Source organism: Thamnophis elegans, chromosome 5 (genome assembly GCF_009769535.1).
Source record: "Thamnophis elegans isolate rThaEle1 chromosome 5, rThaEle1.pri, whole genome shotgun sequence".
Lineage (NCBI taxonomy): Eukaryota > Metazoa > Chordata > Lepidosauria > Squamata > Colubridae > Thamnophis > Thamnophis elegans.
Genome location: NC_045545.1, coordinates 291,899 through 312,767, shown reverse-complemented (window position 1 = coordinate 312,767; position 20,869 = coordinate 291,899). Strand labels below are relative to the sequence as shown.

Here is a 20,869-nt window from a genome sequence, read left to right as displayed (position 1 = left end):
ACTAAAATCTGATTTTTTTCAATCATGCCACTGACTAAAAAGATGTCTCTTATTAAACATAGCTTAGGACAGCAGAATTTCACCAGGAAGGTTTCACAAAATGAGGGCAACATTTACAAATTGCAAAACACCTTGTACAATTCTCCATTCTGAAGCAGTTTCTCCCTGAAAAAGTTACTTTATCTTGGTTCATAATACTATCACTTCCAATTCAATTACAAGGCAGCAAAATATCTCCTGGCACTAACATACTGACATAACACCTCTCATGTCATGAAATTTATTCCATTCCAAAATACTATATTTCTCTATAAAGAATATATCTACAAAGAATTATACCTCTACATGTTGGTGTTTGTGACCAACGGCCATTTTGACAAGTCACTCTTGGAGAACCTTGCATTTTGTAGAAATTTTGGCACTGATAAGTTACACTTTCAGAATGTAAATAGGTTAACTTGGGTGTGTCCACAACATCTCCATTCTCCACAGGAGGTGGGCGTCCACATCTTCCTTCACTAACTATAATAGATACAGAATCTATTGAGCAACACTCCTCATGATGACAAATATGTCAGTGGAGACACATAAATGCACATTTTAAACACATTCATAAGGAACTATATTTCAAAATTATACTATTTCTTATTTTTTAAAAACAACAATATCATTAATTGATAGACCGAAAATGATTACTAGTATTGTCCTTGTGTTGTCTTTCAAATTCAGATAATATAGTGTCATTGCTTTCTTAATATCTAAAGTCAGATCTGTATTTAAATGAATAACAATTGCTTTGGGATAAACGGCATCTCCCCAGAAGGAGTTCTTATTTTTATCACCCATTTTCCATTAATAATTGTTCAAACTCTGCACTAATAAATTGTGTAGCTGTATGTGGATGTTGTGCATGTAAGTACTGAATTGATTGGATGGCTCGCAACACAATAAAAGCAAGAATAGAAAAACATTTCAAAATAATAGACATTAAAATTAATAGATTGACTACAACTAGGAACCAGTACATAAGCACCAGAGGGGTGGAATCTTCTATCTTAGTCCACCAGTCACTTCCAGGGTAAAGAACTCCATCATGGCCCCATGGCTAAGCCAGGCTTTGAGGCAAATCCAGAAGGCCTGGAGGGTGAGGGCATATCTCACAGCAGGATTTTCCAGATTGTGGAGGCAGAGAAAGTTCATTTACTAGATCCTGCTAGCAAAGTTCCTTGACTGAGGAGGTCTACAGCATGTTCCCTTTGCCAGAGTGAGTGGAGTCACCAATCCCATTGGGGTGAAATAGTCCCCTCTGCCATGAAGGGCTTTGAAAATGATAACCAACATGTTAAATTGAATCCGGATGCAAACCATCAACTAGTGCAACTTATATAACAGCAATGTCACATGAACCATTGAACAGGCATGGTGAGCCTACGAGAACCCACAAGTTGTACAGAGGATCTGTCTGGGGCAGTGCAACCTCATCCAGAGCTGAAGATTTTAAATTCCCAGATCCCAAGCTCCAAGCAGCCATAGCAACAGAGTCTTACCAGGGTTCAAGCCTGTTGTCCCCCATTCAAACCCCCACAGCATCTAAGGAGGGAACAGACTAATGTCTCCTTAAAGGGTCCCACTGATGCCCCCTTCTGCAGTGATGCATTGATCACCACCTGGAGGTCAACATCATGGAGGTTTTCACCAGCCAGGAGGGGTTTAATAGGCAGGCACTTGCACTGACAGCCTTGAGGACCCCGTCCCCTTCCTCAGATCTAACAGAATGGCAGTTGGACTTACCTGAACTGAATGTTTCGACGAGAAGTGTGGGAGGAGTAACCATTGGGTATTAACCTAATCTTGATTGCCTATTGGAGATTGAGGAAATCTTTGGAAGCCACACCTCCTGCTGGTCCGGTGGCTCGCCACTTTAACCGAACATCTGAACGGTATCTGAAAGGAAGCAAAAAGAAACAGCCAATACCGATTCTTCCTAGCTGTTGCTTGAACCTGGACGTGCTCAGTCCCTGCTTCACGGCGAAGGTCGCCATAACGGGCGGGAAGTGACTCCTCCCACACTTCTCGTCGAAACATGCAGTTCAGGTAAGTCCAACTGCCAGTTTCCGAAGAGAAGGTGTGGGAGGAGTAACCATTGGGACATACCAAAGTTAGTTGTCCTGGGAGGGAATGGACGGGCCTGAGCCCCCTTGCATGTCTAGGACGCCCTGAAGGACCCTCCTGCCGAAGGCAGCGTCCGCCGAGGCGTAGGCGTCCAATCTATAGTGTCTAATGAAGGGAGACGGGGAGGCCCAGGCGGCCGCTCGACAAATCTCTTCTAGGGGAGCCTGGGAAGACCAGGCGGCTGAGGTGGCAGCACTTCTAGTGGAGTGTGCTGTGATACCCTGTGGGACCTGGAGACCCCGAGCCTGATAGGCCTGAGATATGGCCGCTCTGATCCATCTGCTGATGGTGGCCGAGGAGACCTTAGCCCCACGGGTGGAAGGTTGGAAGGACACGAAGAGGGCCTCTGATCGTCGAAAGGGAGCCGTGCGTTTCAGGTAGATGCGTAGGGCTCTTCTAACATCTAACTTATGCCAGGATTTCTCCCTCTCCCCGGAGGGATGGGGACAGAAATCCGGAAGGATGATCTCTAACCCTCTGTGGAAGGGGGAGTTGATCTTGGGCATGAAAGAAGGGTCGAGTCTGAGGACGACCCTGTTCTCTAGGAAGGTGCAGAGGTCTGCTCTGCTGGAAAGGGCATTGATCTCTGAGACCCTTCTAGCTGAAGTGATGGCTACCAGAAAAACGACCTTAAGGGTCAGGAGCTGGAGGGAAACCTCCTTCAGAGGCTCAAACGGAGCCTCCGTTAGAGCCTGGAGGACTGTGGGAAGATCCCAGGAGGGGAATCGATGGACCACTGAGGGTTTCAAATTCGCCGCCCCTTTGAGAAAACGCCTGAGAACCGGGTGTTGAGATAGGGGGGGAGCGTTCACCCCTCCTAGGACTGTGGAAAGAGCGGAGACCTGACGCCTAAGGGTGCTGGTGGCGAGGCCCTTCTGGTGACCCTCCTGGAGGAAGTCCAGAACCTGAGGAACCGAGGCAGTCGTAGGACAGATGTCTTTACCCCGGCACCAGTCTGAGAAGGCCACCCACGAGGCATTGTAGATGCGGGTGGTGGATTGTCTCCGGGATGCCTCTACCACCTTGATGACCTCCTCGGAGAACTGAGCCTGTCTCAGTTGTTCCCGCTCAAGCGCCAGACGGTCAGATGGAGCCACTCCGGGTCTGGGTGCTCTAGGGATCCCTGGTGAAGCGTCACCTCCCCTGCTGGTATCCTCCAGGGAGGAGCTGTGGACAGGTCCACCAGATCTGCCAGCCAGGGGCGGCGCGGCCAAAAGGGAGCCACCATTATCAGATCTGCCCTCTCCGCTACCACCCTCCTCAGAACCCCGGGGATGAGGGGAAGGGGGGGAAAGGCGTAGAGAAGACCTGGTGGCCAGCTGCAGCGTAGGGCGTCCGTGTCCATGGCTCCCGGGGTCGGGAACCTCGAGACGAACTTTGGTAGCTGGGCGTTGTGCGGTGTCGCAAACAGGTCCACCGTCGGATGGCCGAACCTCTCGCAGATCCTGTGGAAGATCGAGGGATGGAGTTGCCACTCTCCATTGTCGATCGTCTCTCTGCTTAGCCAATCTGCCTGATGGTTCTCTGTTCCGGAGATGTGCTCCGCCTTGATGGACGCCAGGTGTTTCTCCGCCCAGTGACCCAGGCGCAGCGCCTCGTCGCGGAGAGCCTTGGAGTGGGTGCCTCCCTGTCTGTTCACGTGTGCCTTGGCCGCTACCTTGTCTGTCAGGACTAGGATGTGTTGACCTCTGACCATGTCCTTGAAGTGTCGGAGGGCCAGGTGGATGGCCCTGAGCTCCAACCAGTTGATGTTGTGCTTTAGATCTGTTGGAGTCCACCGACCTTGGGCGATCTGGTTCTCCAGGTGGGCCCCCCAGCCGAAGAGGCTTGCGTCGGTGGTGAGCGTCATTCTTGGTGGATCTCTGAAGAGGCAGCCTCTGTTCAGAGCTGGGGACAGCCACCAGTGGAAAGATAGCAGCACTTGGGGTGATACTTGGATCTTGAAGGTCGCGTCGCTTGTCCCGGACTTCTGATGTGGTAGCAGGAACCACTGGAGCTCCCTGGCGTGCAGTCGGGCCCAGGGGATGATCCCTATGCACGAGATGAACTTTCCCAGGAGCCTGGAAAGAAGAACTACAGGGACAGAGCGTGACTTGCGAACCTCATGAATCATCTTAACGATGCTGTCCTTCCGATCCTGAGAGGGGAACACCTCCCCCGCTACAGAGTCGATAATGGACCCTAGGTGAAGCAGCCTAGTGGAGGGCACGAGGTGGCTCTTCTCCAGGTTAATGGAGAACCCCAGGGATCTGAGAGTGTTGATGGTAGTATTCAGATCCCTTGCAGCTGAAGCAGAGGACCTGGCCAGGACGAGTATGTCGTCAAGGTAACAAAATAAACGGACAGGGAGGGAACGTAGGTGACCAGCAGCTGCAGCTAGCACCTTGGTGAAAGTCCTGGGGGCTGAGGCCAACCCAAAGGGCAGGGCTCTGTATTGGAAATGGTCCCCCTCATGGGAGAACCTCAGAAACTTACGGTGTTCCGGGGCGATCCTGATATGCAGGTATGCCTCTGTAAGGTCGATGGAGGCAAGGAAGTCGCCCGGCCGGATGCCCTCCAGGATGGATCTTAGAGAAGCCATTTTGAATTTACGGTATACCACCCTGGAGTTGAGTAATTTAAGGTCCAGGATGGCTCTCCAACCCCCCGAGCTTTTGGGCACTAGGAAGAGGTTTGAATAAAATCCTGACCCTTTTTCCCCCTCTGGGACCCTCTCGATGGCCCTGATGTCAAGGAGATGTTTAATGGCCTTGGCCTTAAGGGCCCTCCTGTTTGGGTCTGAGGAGGAGGAGAAGGTGCGGAACCTACTGGGAGGAAGGGAGCGGAACTCCAGGCGAAGCCCGAGCCTTACCGTCTGGAGAACCCACTCATCCGATGTGATACGCTCCCAGGCATCCGCAAACATGGAGAGGCGACCGCCGATGGGGTGATCCGGGGGCGGATCACTTGAATCTGCGGAAGGGACGACCGCCTCCTCCACGAAAGGGCCGCTTCCCCTGGTGTTGGCCCCTGAATCTGTTCTGAAATTGTCTATCCCCCTGCCTCTGAAATCTGGGGTTTTGGTACCTCTGGCCTTGGCTGTCTCCTTCAGGTGGTCTGTAGGAGGTCCTCCTAGGGTACGGTGCATGGCGGAAATCCGACCGCTTGTTCGTTGACGGGAGGATCTTCCGCTTGTTTTTGTCCTCCACAAGGAGAGGCTCCAGCGCCGTCCCGAATAACTTGTCCCCGGTGTAATCCGCGCCGGTTAGGTGCCACTTCATTCGGGATTCCGCCTGCCAGTGACGTAGCCAGAGTAGTCGCCTAGAAGCAACTGAAGAAGACATAGCACGCGACGCATACTTTACCGTGTCCAAGGTGGCGTCCGCTGAGAACTGCGTTGCCGCAAGCATCTTGGAGATGTCCTGCAGGAGTCGCACTTCAGAGGCTGGGGTCCTATCCCTCAGTTGCTCCAGCCACAGGACCGTGGACCTATTAAAAAAGGAGGCAGAGGCGGCCGCTCTGATAGCCCAGGTGATGGCCTGGAACGTCTTGCGCAGAACAATGTCTGCTCTCTTATCCTCAGGCTTGAGGCAATTAGCGGTGTCTCCTGCTACGACCGTTGAGGAAGATGCCAAGGTTGCCACCGGGTTATCCACTTCCGGAACCTGCAAGGCTTGGGCAAAGGCTTGGTTAAGATTATAAAACCTTCTTTCATTCCCCCCTGGGGTTGGAAAAGACCCTGGCTTTACCCACTGAGATTTGAGCACCTCCATAAACATATCTGGGGTGGGGATTTCTTCCTTAGCTATGGGGGGCCTATGGAAGGGCCCTTTCTTCTTCTTGCTTTTGCCCTTGCCCGAGGACTCAGCTGCGGGTTGGGGATCCAAGGGTGGATCCAGATCAGCTGTGGCTACTGCCTTGCGTAAAAGGGAGCTGAACAAGGAGGGGGGGAAAAGTCCCGCTATGGTGGAATCCTCCTCCCCCTGGGGGACCTCATCCTCCGAAAACCCCACATCCTTTAGTTCCCCTTCCTCGAGGTCGGATGCCTCACTAGCCGTGGATGGGGAGGGAGACCTGGCTTCCCTTGCAGCCGAGGTGCTAGGGCGATCGCTCAGCCCTCTGGGGGGATCCTGGGGGGCCCTGCTCCTGGGAGCCTGTGGCTGCTGAGTTAAGCTAGAAGCCATAACCTGGGCCAAAGCTCTGGCAAACATGTCCTGAAAGCTGCTGGTTAGATCAGGCAGCTGGGGCTGAAGCTCTGGTGGTTGGGAATATTCCCTGGGTTCAGGGGATAGAGGTGCTAGGCGAGGCCGGGCTGGGCTGGCTGCTCTGCGGCCAAAGGGATCCGCTCTCGAATCCAGTAGGGGAGCAGGGGAGAGAGGAGGAGAAAGAGAGCTGTGCCTTCTCAGAGATCCCCCTGGAGAGGCTGGGGATGGAGATCTGCGTACAGCCCGGGCAGAGGCCCTGCGTGGGGAGCGAGATCTGGGGGGGGAAGGGCTGATGGTTGCCCTGTAGTCCCTGGCCGAGGCCTTGGTTGCTCTGGTTTCCCTCCTGGGGGATGGATTCCTGGGTGCCCTGGCTTTGTCCCTCCTAGATGGGGATCTGCCTCTGGGAGCAGGGGAAATCGCTCTAGAGGACCCTTCCTCTGGATCCGCACCCCCCCCCCCCCGGGGCTCTGGGCCTAGAGTTTTTGCTCCTAGTCGCCTCTGCCATTACTCACGGTTTGTTGCTCACCCACGTGCTCCTTCTGCAGCCGGCTGAAATAAATTCCCTTCCTAGGGATAGGCTCCGCCTCTCTCTGATTGCTTGCAGGCTCTGCTGCTGCCGGCAGGCAAGGCCCTGAATTTCCCCCCGGATCACCGGCGGGGCAGAGCAGAAAGGAAGCCTCTTCCGGCTTCCTACGGCCTTGTGAGTGCTTTCAGTGTCGGAACACTGTTTACACACTCCCACGTGCTCCTAAAATGGCGACAATCCAAAATGGAGGCAGCTGGTGCCGTCTGGAGTCTCCTTCCTTCCTCCGGTGGAAGCCTCTTTGCAATCCTGGAAGGGTTCTGGGTTCTCCGGCTTCCCTGGGCTCCTCCAATCTTTGTCTGTAAGTTTTTTTGTGATCCTGGCCCTTCCTTGCAGGCTTCTAATCGCGCGCTCTGGCAAGCCGAGGCTTGATGAGCAGCTGGAGCACAGCAGAAGGCAGGTGAGGTCAATTTAAATTGAAATCCCTTGCTGAGGCTTTTCTTGAGAGTAAAAAAAACTCCTGAATCTCGGATGGAAAGGAGAGCAGGAAAATCGCTCCAATTAGGCCGAGATTGAGGTTAAAGAGGCGAGCCACCGGACCAGCAGGAGGTGTGGCTTCCAAAGATTTCCTCAATCTCCAATAGGCAATCAAGATTAGGTTAATACCCAATGGTTACTCCTCCCACACCTTCTCTTCGGAAACTCAAACTGTTCCCAGATACCTGGGTAAGCCCACTCCCTGGGCATCTCTAATAGACCTGGTCTATGTTTGCTCTCCTGCTGAGAATAGATAGAAGCAACTTTTCCCATCGGGTATTTCACAAAACTCTCCGGATGGCCCTGAAGATAATCACCCATGTCATCCTTCCCGTTATATAAATTATAATGCAAATAATTAGGGACAGGTTGAGGGATGGAATTGAAAGGTGTGGACCTGAATGATGTTAGTAAGTCACAAAAATGCAGCAAATGATGAAAAATGGTAAGGGTGGGCAAATTTTATGCTACGTTAGGAGAAATTGAAAAACGTGCTTTCAGTGGTAAGTGGTTACAGTATATGAGTAGGCCTTGGTACCCTGGAGGAAAACAAGTGAATTATGACATCGTGGAAAATTTGTGCAGCTTATTACACATGGATATTTCAACTTAAATTGGAAGAAGGTGCTATTGCTCCCATGGAAAAGGAAAGATAGGAAGGGTGAGTGAAAAGCTACAGGGAGGTTATTTCATTCATTGTTCCTGTGAATGCATATGGGAGAGAAGTCCAAAAACTTACAAAATGTGACCGTGAGCAAAATTGGGGAACTGCAGCAGGATTTTATGCTGGGAAGGGATATACTATTAATATTATTGTCCTTGAGCTGGACAATAATTAGGGCATTCTTAATTTCCTAAAATAAAGAAATGTTTGGATGTGAGAGATAAATTCTATTGTATGCTTCTTGATTTAGGGAGTTTATGATAAAAGGAACAGACTTGAAATTATGGAATGTTTTGTGTGGAGTTGAAAATTAATTGCTGAACATGATAATAAAGGTATTAGAGAGATATAAAGCCAGCATGACTATCAAGGGGACAGTTAACAAGAAGTTAGACACGCCCAGTGTGGCATAATTATTATATATTCCTTTATCAAAGTAGAACGAAGGCTTAGAAGGAGGCCTGCGTTGGTTGGGGACATGGATGTGAACATAATTTCATTTATGGGTGAAGTCCCATAAATGTTGGCTGAGAATGTAAATGGTTTGAAGGAAAGTTAGACATGTGAATGGTGCAATGAGGAGTAATGTAGGAAACCCTCAAATGGTTAAATCTGAAAGGGAAAAGGGAATGCAAATGATTAAGAAATGGAAAAAAAAATAAGCAAATAGGTCAATCTACAAATCTTGGTAGAATGATGACTATCGCTGTGAAAACAAATGAAGAGGTTAACATGAATAATATATGCAATACATACGATATTTTAAAAATGATAACCTGTTTCATGTTCTATGACATCATAGGATTGAGAAGGAGAGGCTAAGTGTGCAATAGAAATTCATGTTTGTGCTCCAAAAGACACATACTCTTCCAAATAAGATTTTAAAAAATTGGCTATAAAATGAATAGATTTATATGAGCAGAAATTCAAAATTTTTCAGAAGAGGTGCAATGTTAATGATAATATATTCTACTTTCACAGGGACCTTAAATTTTACAATTCTAGCAATAAAATATTGGAAAAGCCTGGCAGAACTTTTTCAAAATAATATGAAAGAGCCGGCGAAGTAAAAGCAGATTCATTTCCAATTCTAACTTCAGTTCTACGTAGTGAAGATCTGTACATAATACCTGTACAACGTGGTATTTCTGTCCAACCTTCCTTCAAACATGTAATGAAAGAATTTCCAAGAAGAACGTAACCTGGGTTGCATTGATACTTCATCTTGTCCCCAGTCAAATACTTTGCCTTTCTTACACCCATAATCCGAGCATGTTCAATTTCAGGGGGAGAAGAACATCTTATATCTAAAATGGAAATAAAAAATGGTCCCATTCAAATGAAACGCACTTTTCCTAAAGCAAACGTCTGAAAACATGCTCCCACTTTTGAAACCAGAGCCCTCAACAAGCGCCGTAGAGCCCAGAGAACACAAGGGGGCTGCTCCCCTTTGAGGTGAGGAGAGTGTGAGGCTACAGGCAGAGGATCTCCTCTTCCTCCTACAGTTTCTACTCATCTTGAGGAAATGAACCCGGTTGCTTTCAATCAATGCTGGCATGATATCTGGACAGATTAATGGCAGTGTTGGGTTTGTGTAAATAATTTTCTCTGAAACTTCTTCTGTAGGATGATTGTTAACTTGGAGGGTGGGAGAACCTCTTTGCAATCTCTTCCCTAATTTTGTTTGTAAAAGGTAAATAAGAATACGACGTTGATACATAGCTGGTACTGTGAATTAGAGCAATTCTGAAATGTTGTATGGAAAACTGGATTATCCTGCAAGAAATTTGAATCCTTCCATGAACTTCATGTAGAAAAGAAGCTATCTAGTGAACCTCTGAATGATGAACTATTCTGGCCTTTTCCAATTGATTTGTCATGAAGCATCAAAGCAATGGATGCCACTGTGATCCTCTACCCTGGGCTGTGAGGGAGATGGTCTCAGTATCCTTTGATGGTGTTTGGAAACCATCAGATCTGGATGAGGGAGAAGAGATTAATATAAAGGTTGCCTGGTCCGTCCTGTTCCTTTACTATCTTTACAGTTGATTGTACTGAGGATGTTATATTTGGTTTTTATACTCTGTATAAAACGTCAATTTTCTGAAGGATTCTAGAGAGATAGAACATAGGTCAAAAATAAATTATGACAAAATATATCGTCAACATTAGGCCAGCTAAAGTCACAAAATTGTTCACATGTCGATCAGTTCCAATAATGCTTCCATTGGTTAATTTAATTTAGTCTTCTTTGCCCACACAACATACAGAATCATTCACTCTCTGGAGCAACAAATGCCCGTTTGAGTCTGCATAGATTGAAAGAGTGAGACAGAAAGTTTGGCCTCTTTCCTTTAAGCATCGCTTTTCAAGGTTTGTAGTAAAAGAAAATAAAAAACGTTTACAAAAACAATGTTGTTTCAAAAACAATTACCTTGAGAAGTTCAAAAATAAAATTATTGTACCTTTACAAGTGAAAGCTCCTACCCATTCTCCTCTTCTGCATGTTTTTTTAACAGATTCTTTAGCCTCAAATCCAGGATTGCATGTATAATTTATTATTGTTCCAGAATCATATTCTTCTCTATTTTCTTGCTGCAGTGAAGCATTGGGGATGCCTGGAGCTGGACCACATGACTTTTCTGGGGGGGGGGGGGGAATTGAAAAGACATCTTTCAGTACAAATCAATTTATGCCAATATTTCCTTAAATATTAAAAAAAAACCAGCATATCATTATCAATAGCAGTTTTAAAAAGTTAAGATGCAAGAGCCCTATTCAGTTTACCCTAACCTTTGCAAAGAATTCCTTCATAGGAGTTCTGCGATGCGTGCATTTATTCTCCTGTCTGACATTGGACAAACTAATAGGACAATAAATGCACGCACCGCAACGCAACACAAGAACTTCCTCCCTCTTCTAGCTCCTTAAAGCAACAGGACATGAAATTGATTTTGAAAGAACCAAATTAATCTGCAAAACTGAACACTTCAACAAAAGAATAATTATGGAAGCTATCGAAATAGAGAAAAACCTCCACAACATGAATAAACGTGACGATACCTCCCACCTACCAGACATCTGGAAACCAGCCCTAGTCAACAAACGAGTCCCAGCCATGAAAACCGACACCGGACCCAGAACACACAGGACGCAACCACCAATCACCCTCACCAGACTCAAACCCAAACCCATCCCATAGACCAAATGCAGCCACTATCCAGAAGCCAAACCATGACAGCATCACCAACTGCTGCACCCCCCCCCTCTGACCCCTGCCCCACAAAGCAAACACACCATGAACACATGGCCAGACCGCAAACTCGGAGCCAAACCAAAGCCCAGGATGTTACACCTCAGCCATCTGCTCAGGGCATTACATCACAGAACTCAGGAGGTTACAATGCATCCACACACACACACACACCCAAGGAGGTTGCAGGACAGGACTCGGGTATCACTACAATAGAGCTCAGGATGTCATCACACATCCATTACCCAGGTCATTACAACACAAAAGAACAATAGGCACACAGCCAGTACATCAGCCACACAGGATGTTACGAAACAACGAACTAATCTGCAAACATCAACTCCATCAACTAATCAAGATGTTACAACACAGCCAACCAATCCGCTTATAGCAACAAAGCCAGCACTCCACACACCCCCACCAATATTTATAGAAAGACGGCAGCTCTGATCACGCTTTACTCGCATAAGCACGAAGCCGAAGGCATCAGCCTGAAGATGCCGAGTGGGACCTCGTCAAAATGTTACCAAGATATTCACAATCTTACACAGGAAAAGACCTGAATACGCCAAAATGTGCATAGATAGATAGATAGATAGATAGATTTTGAAGTCAGAACCCTGCTCTGACAAGAACAGTTCTGAACGTATACATGGTATTTCAAATGAGATGAACGCTTGAGTTCATCTATGTGGCATTTTAATACCTGTGAAATTTCAATATTTATATAAAAACTCTGAATTCCTCGTTTATGCATCTTCCTTGTCCCATTTCTAATATCAGCATAAGAATGAAAAAAATGCATGTATAACTTTATTTAGAACTCAAACGCACTGTTGGCATTTCAATAGAAAAAGCTACTATTTCTTACCTCTGCAAACAGGTAGCTCAGACCATTTCCCATTTTCACATTTTACAGTATTTAACTGACTAATTTCAAAACCTAACGAGCAACGATACTCCACAATTTCACCAGGAGGAAACATTGCGACGTTTTCAATTACTGTTATACCATTTTCAATTTCAGGAGGAGGTTTACATCGTAAATCTAGAAACATGAAAGAAATAAAATATCATAAAGACATTTCTATTGTACCTGTATAGCAAATCTCTTTCAATGAAACCTGACTCAAAAAACAAATCTCAATGCAAAAAGCGACCACTAGTGGAGAAGTGGTTGTTAAAGACTCGAGGTGCTGCCAACCCTTCCATCATAATCTCCTCCCTCTTGGTCACGTGATTCACATTGGGCCAGGTAGAGCCTATACAGCACATAGATGTCTGCCACCATATACAAAGACAGGTCAAAGCAGAAAGACAGAGAAATAGTTTTAGCATCCATGGACCAACCCTGATTTGACTCTCAAGAGAAAGACAAAGGCAACATGTAGAATGTGCAAAGAACCTGATTAGTCCCTTGGAATAGAGCACATGCACGTATACAGAGACACCACTGAGGATTAATGGCTGTGAAGAATTCCATAAGAACATGCTTTGAATGTTCTCCCTCCCTTCGTTCAAATAGCTCTTTATATTATTTTCTCTTTAGAATAAAGGCAAATCTGATCATACAAACCAAGGCAGCGAGGGGGTGTCTGCCATTTCCCATCGTCACACTTTATCTTTTGTGGGCCATGAAGAAGGAAATGTTCTTGACACTTGAAGCTAATTTCTTCTTCGCTATAGTAGATTCTCATCTCGGCTACATTGATGGCATTGGGAAGCTGAGGTGGTGGAGGGCAGGTTCCTTTAAGAAATAATTAGAACTTGATTAGGATTAGAGATGAACATTATCTCATTTCTACTTCACCCAAAGAAGATGAATCCTTAAGTATTTTCTTAGGAGGCTTTTAGGTCAAAGCTCTTGTCTACTGTGATTGAGAATGCCATAATCACAACGAGATTGAAATTCTAATTATATTCGTATGATACAATTATCAGGGCTTATTTTAAATCAGGCTTTCAGTTGAGTTATAGGATGAATTTTGCTTCATCCAGGTGGTAAATGGCTGTGCAGCAGAGCTGGCAAATAAAGAAATAAAATACCATAATCTCAAATAGTCTTTAGATTTTTAGAGGTTTTTTGTACATTTGATTATGATATTCTTCTCTCTTTGGCAACGGAGGCTTAGAGAAATTTGTGGCTCTCATTTTTCTGGATTGCGGATGTCCTCAAGTGATCCCAGGGCACTAGTTTTGGGTACAACAGCCATCAGATTCTGCAGATCTACGGGCTTCTGTCATTACTCCTGTCAGTCAATCTTTGCATTAAGTTTCAGGAGACATTTGGTTTTTTTGACAATGTTTTTCAGATAAACACTTATGGTAAGAATTAACAGCATCCAAAAATTAATCACTTTCAAAGTTAAATAGCAATTAGATACTAAAATGGTACCTTAAACAATAAATCTAAGGTAAAGAACATGCACTTAGTCCATAAATATTCTGTGAAAGAGATCAGTTTGGAACATTTTCCTAAAGAAAAATGCTATTCCAGAGGTTTGGTGCTACTACTGAGAAAAAGTGATTTTATATCTCAGTCCTCCTGCTATTTCATGGAAGTTGAGTACCACAAGCATCTTGTCCTTGTAAACTGGCTGACTACAATTGGAGACCTGTCCCAAACTATATGAGTTTCATAGAGCAACACCAAGAATTGATCTAGAAATCTATTGGGAGCCAGTGAAAGGCCCTGAGTGCTATTCCTTCCTTTGCCGGCCTCTCATTATCAGTGGGGTGGCTGCTTACATACTGAGAACCCTTAATCACTTCAGCCTCAACAAATCTTCTCCAAGATTAAACTCCTAACGGCATGGTCAGATTAGGCCTCCAGTCCTTGCTACATAGATTTCCCTTTCCATAACGATACAGAATGCCAGGATTGACTAACTAGGGAACAAACAATAACAACAACAAAAAACAACAACTATAACTATCATTTCCTATCAACCATAGCAAATCTTTTATCTGTCTTTCTCTCAATCATTCTTTTCTGCTATCTGCTACCACATTTGTCTTCATCTCCTCCAGTCTGTTTTTCCACAAACTAATGTTTTAGGACCGAAATTTAATTCATGATGTCTGTTTCTTCCAATTCTAACCCTTTGCTGTTATCTAGTACTCATAATTCTTCCTTAAACATTTCACCAGAAAACTCTCACAAAAGAGCTATTTGTTCCCTGTTGATCACCCTGGAACTTTATTACAATCATGAAACTCTCACTGGTACTCATAAAACAACTACAGTAAAAGACATATCAGATCAAAATCAATTAAACAGTTACAAACCCAGTTAGAACAACACCTACTGTGTTTCCTTGAAAATAAGACCTGGTCTTATTTTCTTTTGGGCCCCAAAATAATCACCAGGTCTTATTTTGCGCGGATGTCCTACCCGCTTAACGTAGGACTACTGCAGCCAGGCTCCCATGCCCTGACACCTGTTGCACTGCTGTCTGACTACTTCTGTGGCCACCTGCAGCCAGACACCGCATGGCTTGTCATGCCGGTGCTGCTGCTCGCGAAGGGAGGCTGCATGGCACATAGTTCCGTTGCACATGCGAGTGGCAGCAGTGGTGCGATGTGGGCCACAGCAGCACAAGCACAACAAGCCTTGCAGTGTCCTGCCATGACTGGCAGCACTAACATGATGCACCCCATGGCATCCAGCCACGAGCAGCCACAAACGGCCTCTGAAGAAGTTAGGCGGTGGTGACGGTTGTTGGGGCATGGGGGGCTCGGCTTTGGTGCTCCTAGGGTAAGTGGCGGTGGGGTATGTGGGGCAGCTCCACCCCCAACCCCACCCTAGCTTGCTTTTTACACATGCCCCACCTTGCCCCACCTTGTACAACCAGATGGTGAGCAGGGCTCAACTAGGGCTTATTTTGGGAGGGGTAGGGGTTATATTAGGCACAGTCATGAAAATCGGGCTAGGGCTTGTTTTCGGGGTAGGTTGTATTTTGGGGGAACCCTGGTAATTACAATATAAACAATATTTTCAATTTCAATTTAATTTCAATTTAATAAAATTTGTATGCCACCCACTGTTGTAAGATCCTTTCACTTTAAGGCCACATTTGATGAAGCAGAAGGAGCTTCATTGTGATAGCAATAGCAATAGCAGTTAGACTTATATGCCGCTTCATAGGGCTTTCAGCCCTCTCTAAGCGGTTTACAGAGTCAGCACATCGCCCCCACAGTCTGGGTCCTCATTTCACCCACCTCGGAAGGATGGAAGGCTGAGTCAACCTTGAGCCGGTGAGATTAGAACCACTGAACTGCAGATAACAGTCAGCTAAAGTGGCCTGCAGTACTGCACCCTAACCACTGCGCCACCTCGGCTCATTATGACATTTATACATTAGTGAAATTTAACTGAATTGCTCTTTGGAATATATAAAAGTAGTTTGCAGGTTTGATCATACATTAGATTAATCTGGACAAGCTGATATTGTATAATAAGAGGAAAGGCCACCAATTAGCATAAGGACAGGTAACCAGTTGAAATCATTCATCTAATCCAGGCAAAGTTTATCCATTCAGTACAATGTTTACTTATCTACAAACTCAACAAAAGTAAGATTTAATTAATGCAAATGTAATTAGGATGCCTCCCAGATTCCCACAATATTAGAAAGGAACGAACACACACCTTGTAACCTGAATATTAAAATAGTTACATTTTATTTCAATATACCTTATCAATGTATAGGTGTTTTTTTTACATTTATTGTAAATTAACTGACTTGGAAAGATTTATGGAAGGACAGAATATACTGTATGTATTTTTTTCCAACAATATATGTATACATAAATAGAAAAAAATGGAATAATTTCTCCTTAATGAAGATCTTTTTGGAATTAACTAGGAGCAATATAATGATCCAATGGTCCTCTTAAGCAGCAGAAATTCTGCAACTAATAATCTCAGTGATTTTTTTTTTTTTACTATGTCAGGAAACCTGTATGGATGTCTCCAGGGAAGTACCAAAAGTCAAAGATGAATTCTGTACTACATTTGCATGCTTTTGTGCTGTGTAAATTCACTTAGGTTGCTTAAGACACAAAAGACTCAAAGCAAAGAGCCTTTGTACTGGGACAAATGAAATTTTATCACTGAATTTGCCCTAATGGGAAAAGGGCGGCAAAAGTATGCTGTCCAATGCAGGCTAGTAATCTGTGTGTCACAACAGAGGTGGAGAGGCAGCTGTGAAGGAAACGAAACAGCTGCTAAGGAAGAGACCAACTGATTTTAAGGCTAATGCTGTATTTCCTTTGATCCTTGGATTATAGAGAAGGATTTTTCCTACATGGCAAAATGATCTCTTCTTTTGAAATGGATACATTCAGACTGTCTCGCTGCAGCATCAGGTTAGACAAAGCATGCACAGCTCCTGGGATCATAAGGGGGCTTTTCAGAAGAAACTGTGAGCCATCAGAAAAATGTTATGTAGGAAGTCCTCAGCTGTGCCCCACTTTTATTTTTTAGATATGATTAACGTCATCCTATTGAAGAAACGATAAACTGGTACATAGCATGCAAACGATACCTTTACACCGTGGCTCAGGAAACCATAATCCATTAACACAATTTGTTTGATGCACTTTGGAACCACAGCGGTAGTTTGCAAACTGGTTGGTCTGAAACTGGTTTGTAGTTGGTTGAAAGACTGCATCAGTCTGTGGACGTGTACAATCTCGAGGATTAACTAAGAATTCAAATATTGTTACATAAGTATTTATATAATAAATCAATTATTCTTCTCTTTATTTATATACTCCATTCTTCTTCTTCTAGATTACCTGGCTTCATATTCCAAGTACATCTATCAAAATATAGCCTATCAGTATTTGGTTTATTCATCTGTTACTACTCTGACTGACAGATTATAAGCATCTCTTTCTCCTCTCCTATGTAGGATTTTAGATTGGATGTGCTCCTCAAATTAAACTGCAGGCAGATGAGGCAGAGAGCTGCCTTTAATGAGGTGGGCAACATGCAGGTTGGATTGATAAACAAACCAACCAATAAATCAATAAACCTGAACAAGCTTATCCCTTGCCTTTCTGGTCCCTCTCTGAATTTCAAGGCTACCAGTTATAGATCTCCCCTATGGTGAGGAACGTAGGAATCTTAATCTATGGCAGACTGTCTTGAAAACCATTCAATTAAAAAAAAAAAGCTATAGCTTGACTCCACTTCTCTGCGACCCTCAAATATTGGGACACTGCTGTCATGTCACTCCTAGTCCGTCTCTTGGTTAGATTAGACTTGCCAAGTTCCTGCCTCCGTTCATCCCATGTTTTAGCCTCCAGCCCCCTAATCATTTTTGTTACTCTTTTCTACATCCTTTTTAGAGTCTCAACATCCTTTCTTAATCATTCTTCATTGGCTTTTTTGGTAGCTGCCGAACACTGCTGGCTCATATTTAAGTGATTGCCTAGATCCCTCTTAAAGTTACCGCTGTTGAGCCACCTACACCTATGCATTTGGTTTGTCTTGTCTAAGGGTAGAGTCATAATCCCACCAGGATTATATCTGGGACTGAATCATTTTCAAAAGCACTAAAATCTTCCTTTTTCATGGGCCCTGTGAAAAGCCCCTTTAAACATGAAAAATACCTGTGAACCACACTGGCATAAACCAATTCAATATGACCTTTGCCTCCTAGCAGAAACTCCCATTGTTATCCCACTGAATCTTCTGAGCAATCATGTCAATAATAAATACTGACGTATTCCCAGACAGGCCTAGAATTCATTTCTGTAGATTTACCCATAACTCTCTGGCTTACCCAGACATGAAGGTACTTCCCACTGCCCATGAAGACACTTAGCTGGGTTGGTCCCAGTAAGGACAGAATGTTTTCTGCATGTGTATTTCACGGTTTCACCATGCCTGTATGGGGATGACTTAGCATTGACCAATTGTCCATTTTTAATTGGTGGAGGTCGTCTACATGTTTTTGATTCCTCTGTTGAAAGCAGAAGTAAGGAAGCAAAAAAGGTATTATTACATAAAGGTATTAATAATTTAGCTTCTTCTAACAATTTGCCCCTTTGTTTCATATACCCACTGTAGCTCCATTATCTATCTATCTATCAATCAATAAAAATAAAACATTATGGACAGCTTTTATTTTGTTATTATTTTTTGTTAGAGGCCTTTAATATCTCTGACAGAAAGTTCTGGTCAAATGAAGGAGGCAAATCTGTGTGAACATCCACATTCTACTGCTAACTCTCAAATTGTACTATATTACTATGACTTAACTATATTTTTTGCTAATTATTTGAATTATTTGCTGCAATTTTTGTCAAGTTATTATTTAATTTTCAACATTGAAGTCTCAAAACCTGAGATGGTATTTTTAACCTGAATTGGTGAATTGGCTACATTCATTTTGTTTCCAATACTTTGTCCCAAATTTTCCGAATATCATGCTACCTCTAGCAATGTCTGGCTCTACCATTTGTTCTGATGGAGCCATGGAAATGCTACAAAGAGAAAGACAACTCTCAATTTCTACTTCCTGTTGCAAGGAACAAAGGCTCAAGTATTAGAACTAAGCACAGGAATATATTCATGACTCATGAGATGATTAGAATAAATCAGAATACTTGAATTCCTCTACGATTGTGTTACTTAAAGACTGGAAAGTAATTTCATCCCTTCCATTCTCTTCTAATAATGTATTGGAATCTGTTTTGAAGGAAGATTCCAATTTTCACACCATGGAACACTCCCTCCTCCGCCACCCCCACCCCCACATAAGCTCAAGAAATGACGGTATTACATTTACAAGTCTGTCTGTTTATATTTCTTCTTGTGAACACATCTTTCAGGCAGTTGCTGCTTACTTATGCATGATGGTAAGGGTGCCCATTCACCATCCACACACTCTATGATTTTTGATCCATATACGGCAAATGAGATATCACACTGAACTTCCAATAGATCACCATGCTGGTATATTGGCTTAGGTTCACCAGTAATTTTGCCATGGGAAATGATGGGTGATACTGGACAAGATGTAACATTTTCTAGAAAAAAGAGAATATCACTTTTATTTTGAGTGTTTACTCAAGTCCCAAGTAGATATGCTTAAATATTATTGTTGTTGTTATATCTATTGCAACAATTAAAACAACCACAGGAACAAAACAGTAGAAGAAGAGTAATAGATAATGTTTGTTAAAAATGTCAAAATAGATCAAGTGTCCAAGAGTATATATTAGAAATAACTTTTAAAATAAGTCGATTTTTGTGTCTACTATTGTTATCTGTTACTTATTTCTTCCCTTCCCCTCAAAAAGATGCAAAAAGATATTGGATGAAGTTTGCAAATCTTACAAAGACACGTGAAGTTGTAGCAATAGCTAGAAAGTTCTTCAGCAAAGTCTACATGTGAGTTTTCAATAATTTTCTTCTTCAAAGCATGTAAAAGTTAGAAAAGCATCAACCATTCTGACTTGGTGCTAACCAACAGGGGAACAATGAACGAAAGTATTAGAAAGTAGAGGAAAGTTACATTTAGAACCAAGTGCTCCATTTTAAGACAAGTCATGCTGAACATGGTCAAGCATTTATCTTAAATGCCTAGAAGGAATCCCAAGAGGGCCAGCTGGCTAAATATCAGAGCAAAGGTAACTTTCTCCTTCACATTAAATACTGAAGAAAATTCAGAAATAAGTAGCTTTTGGTGTTGAGTCACCCATGGCTGAAAGAAAAGGAACCTTTGACACCATCAATCAAAGTAACGTTCCGGACTAATTCAGGAACTTGGGAAGTGGGGCACTTATTGAGATGTTTCTTCTTACTCCAGGCCGGTTCCAGTAAATGTAGGGTGGAGCAGTGTAGTATGTACCTCTTGCTTTGTGAGCCCCATCCCTCTCTAAACATCTGTATGAAGTTGTTGGGGGAGGTCATTCACCAATTCCTGTGCAGAATTATCCGATTTCAATTATACCTAGTTGCACATTTCTGTCCCTAGTGGTTCAAATGAATCCGTCACAGTTCTGTCACAATATCCGGATGGCTGTGAGGGTCCGAATGGGGAAGAAGAGACTTTAGATCGACCCTAAACAAGATCAAGTGGCTGTGGGTGATTGGCCTTATCAGCCGTGACTCTGAGTGGAATTGCACTTCTCCGCTTGGGTTCAGTTTATACTTCTTGCACACATGGCTCCTCTTTGAAGAGCAAGTGGCAACTGTGAGTGGGGAGCTTTGCAAAACGTCATCTTGCACACCAATTGTGCTTGATCCTGACTCAGAGCAAGAAATAGACATCATAGAAGGCTAAAATGAATATTATTAATATTGCATATATCAAACCTGCATATTTGAAGGTCTTTCCCCTCCTCCTCCTTTTATATGTCATGTGAATTAAACTGGTGTTTGTACATGCGCCCCCTCATTTGGGCTTCTGCCATTTTTATTTCCAGACTGACTTAGTAACAGCTCTTCTCTCTCTCTCTCTTTCAAGGTCAACTTCTTTAGTTTTGATAGGGGAAGATCTCACAGTCATTAATGCCTC

General features: G+C 44.1%; 1 protein-coding gene across 3 annotated transcripts in view; it reads right to left on the bottom strand.

The window, feature by feature from the left end:
• The window catches only part of CFH (complement factor H), a 92,472-nt gene that overhangs the window by 38,833 nt on the left and 32,770 nt on the right, over nt 1-20,869 (bottom strand). For 2 of the 3 annotated variants that reach the window (XM_032217433.1, XM_032217434.1), the window contains exons 13-20: nt 19,194-19,376; nt 18,128-18,307; nt 16,883-17,041; nt 12,910-13,080; nt 12,205-12,381; nt 10,546-10,722; nt 9,211-9,387; nt 340-522 (exon numbers count right to left, since the gene is read on the bottom strand). In XM_032217433.1, coding sequence (XP_032073324.1) covers nt 340-522; nt 9,211-9,387; nt 10,546-10,722; nt 12,205-12,381; nt 12,910-13,080; nt 16,883-17,041; nt 18,128-18,307; nt 19,194-19,376 — 1,407 coding nt within the window. The remainder of the gene's footprint in view (nt 1-339; nt 523-9,210; nt 9,388-10,545; nt 10,723-12,204; nt 12,382-12,909; nt 13,081-16,882; nt 17,042-18,127; nt 18,308-19,193; nt 19,377-20,869) is intronic. The other variant, XM_032217435.1, reaches the window with a different exon arrangement.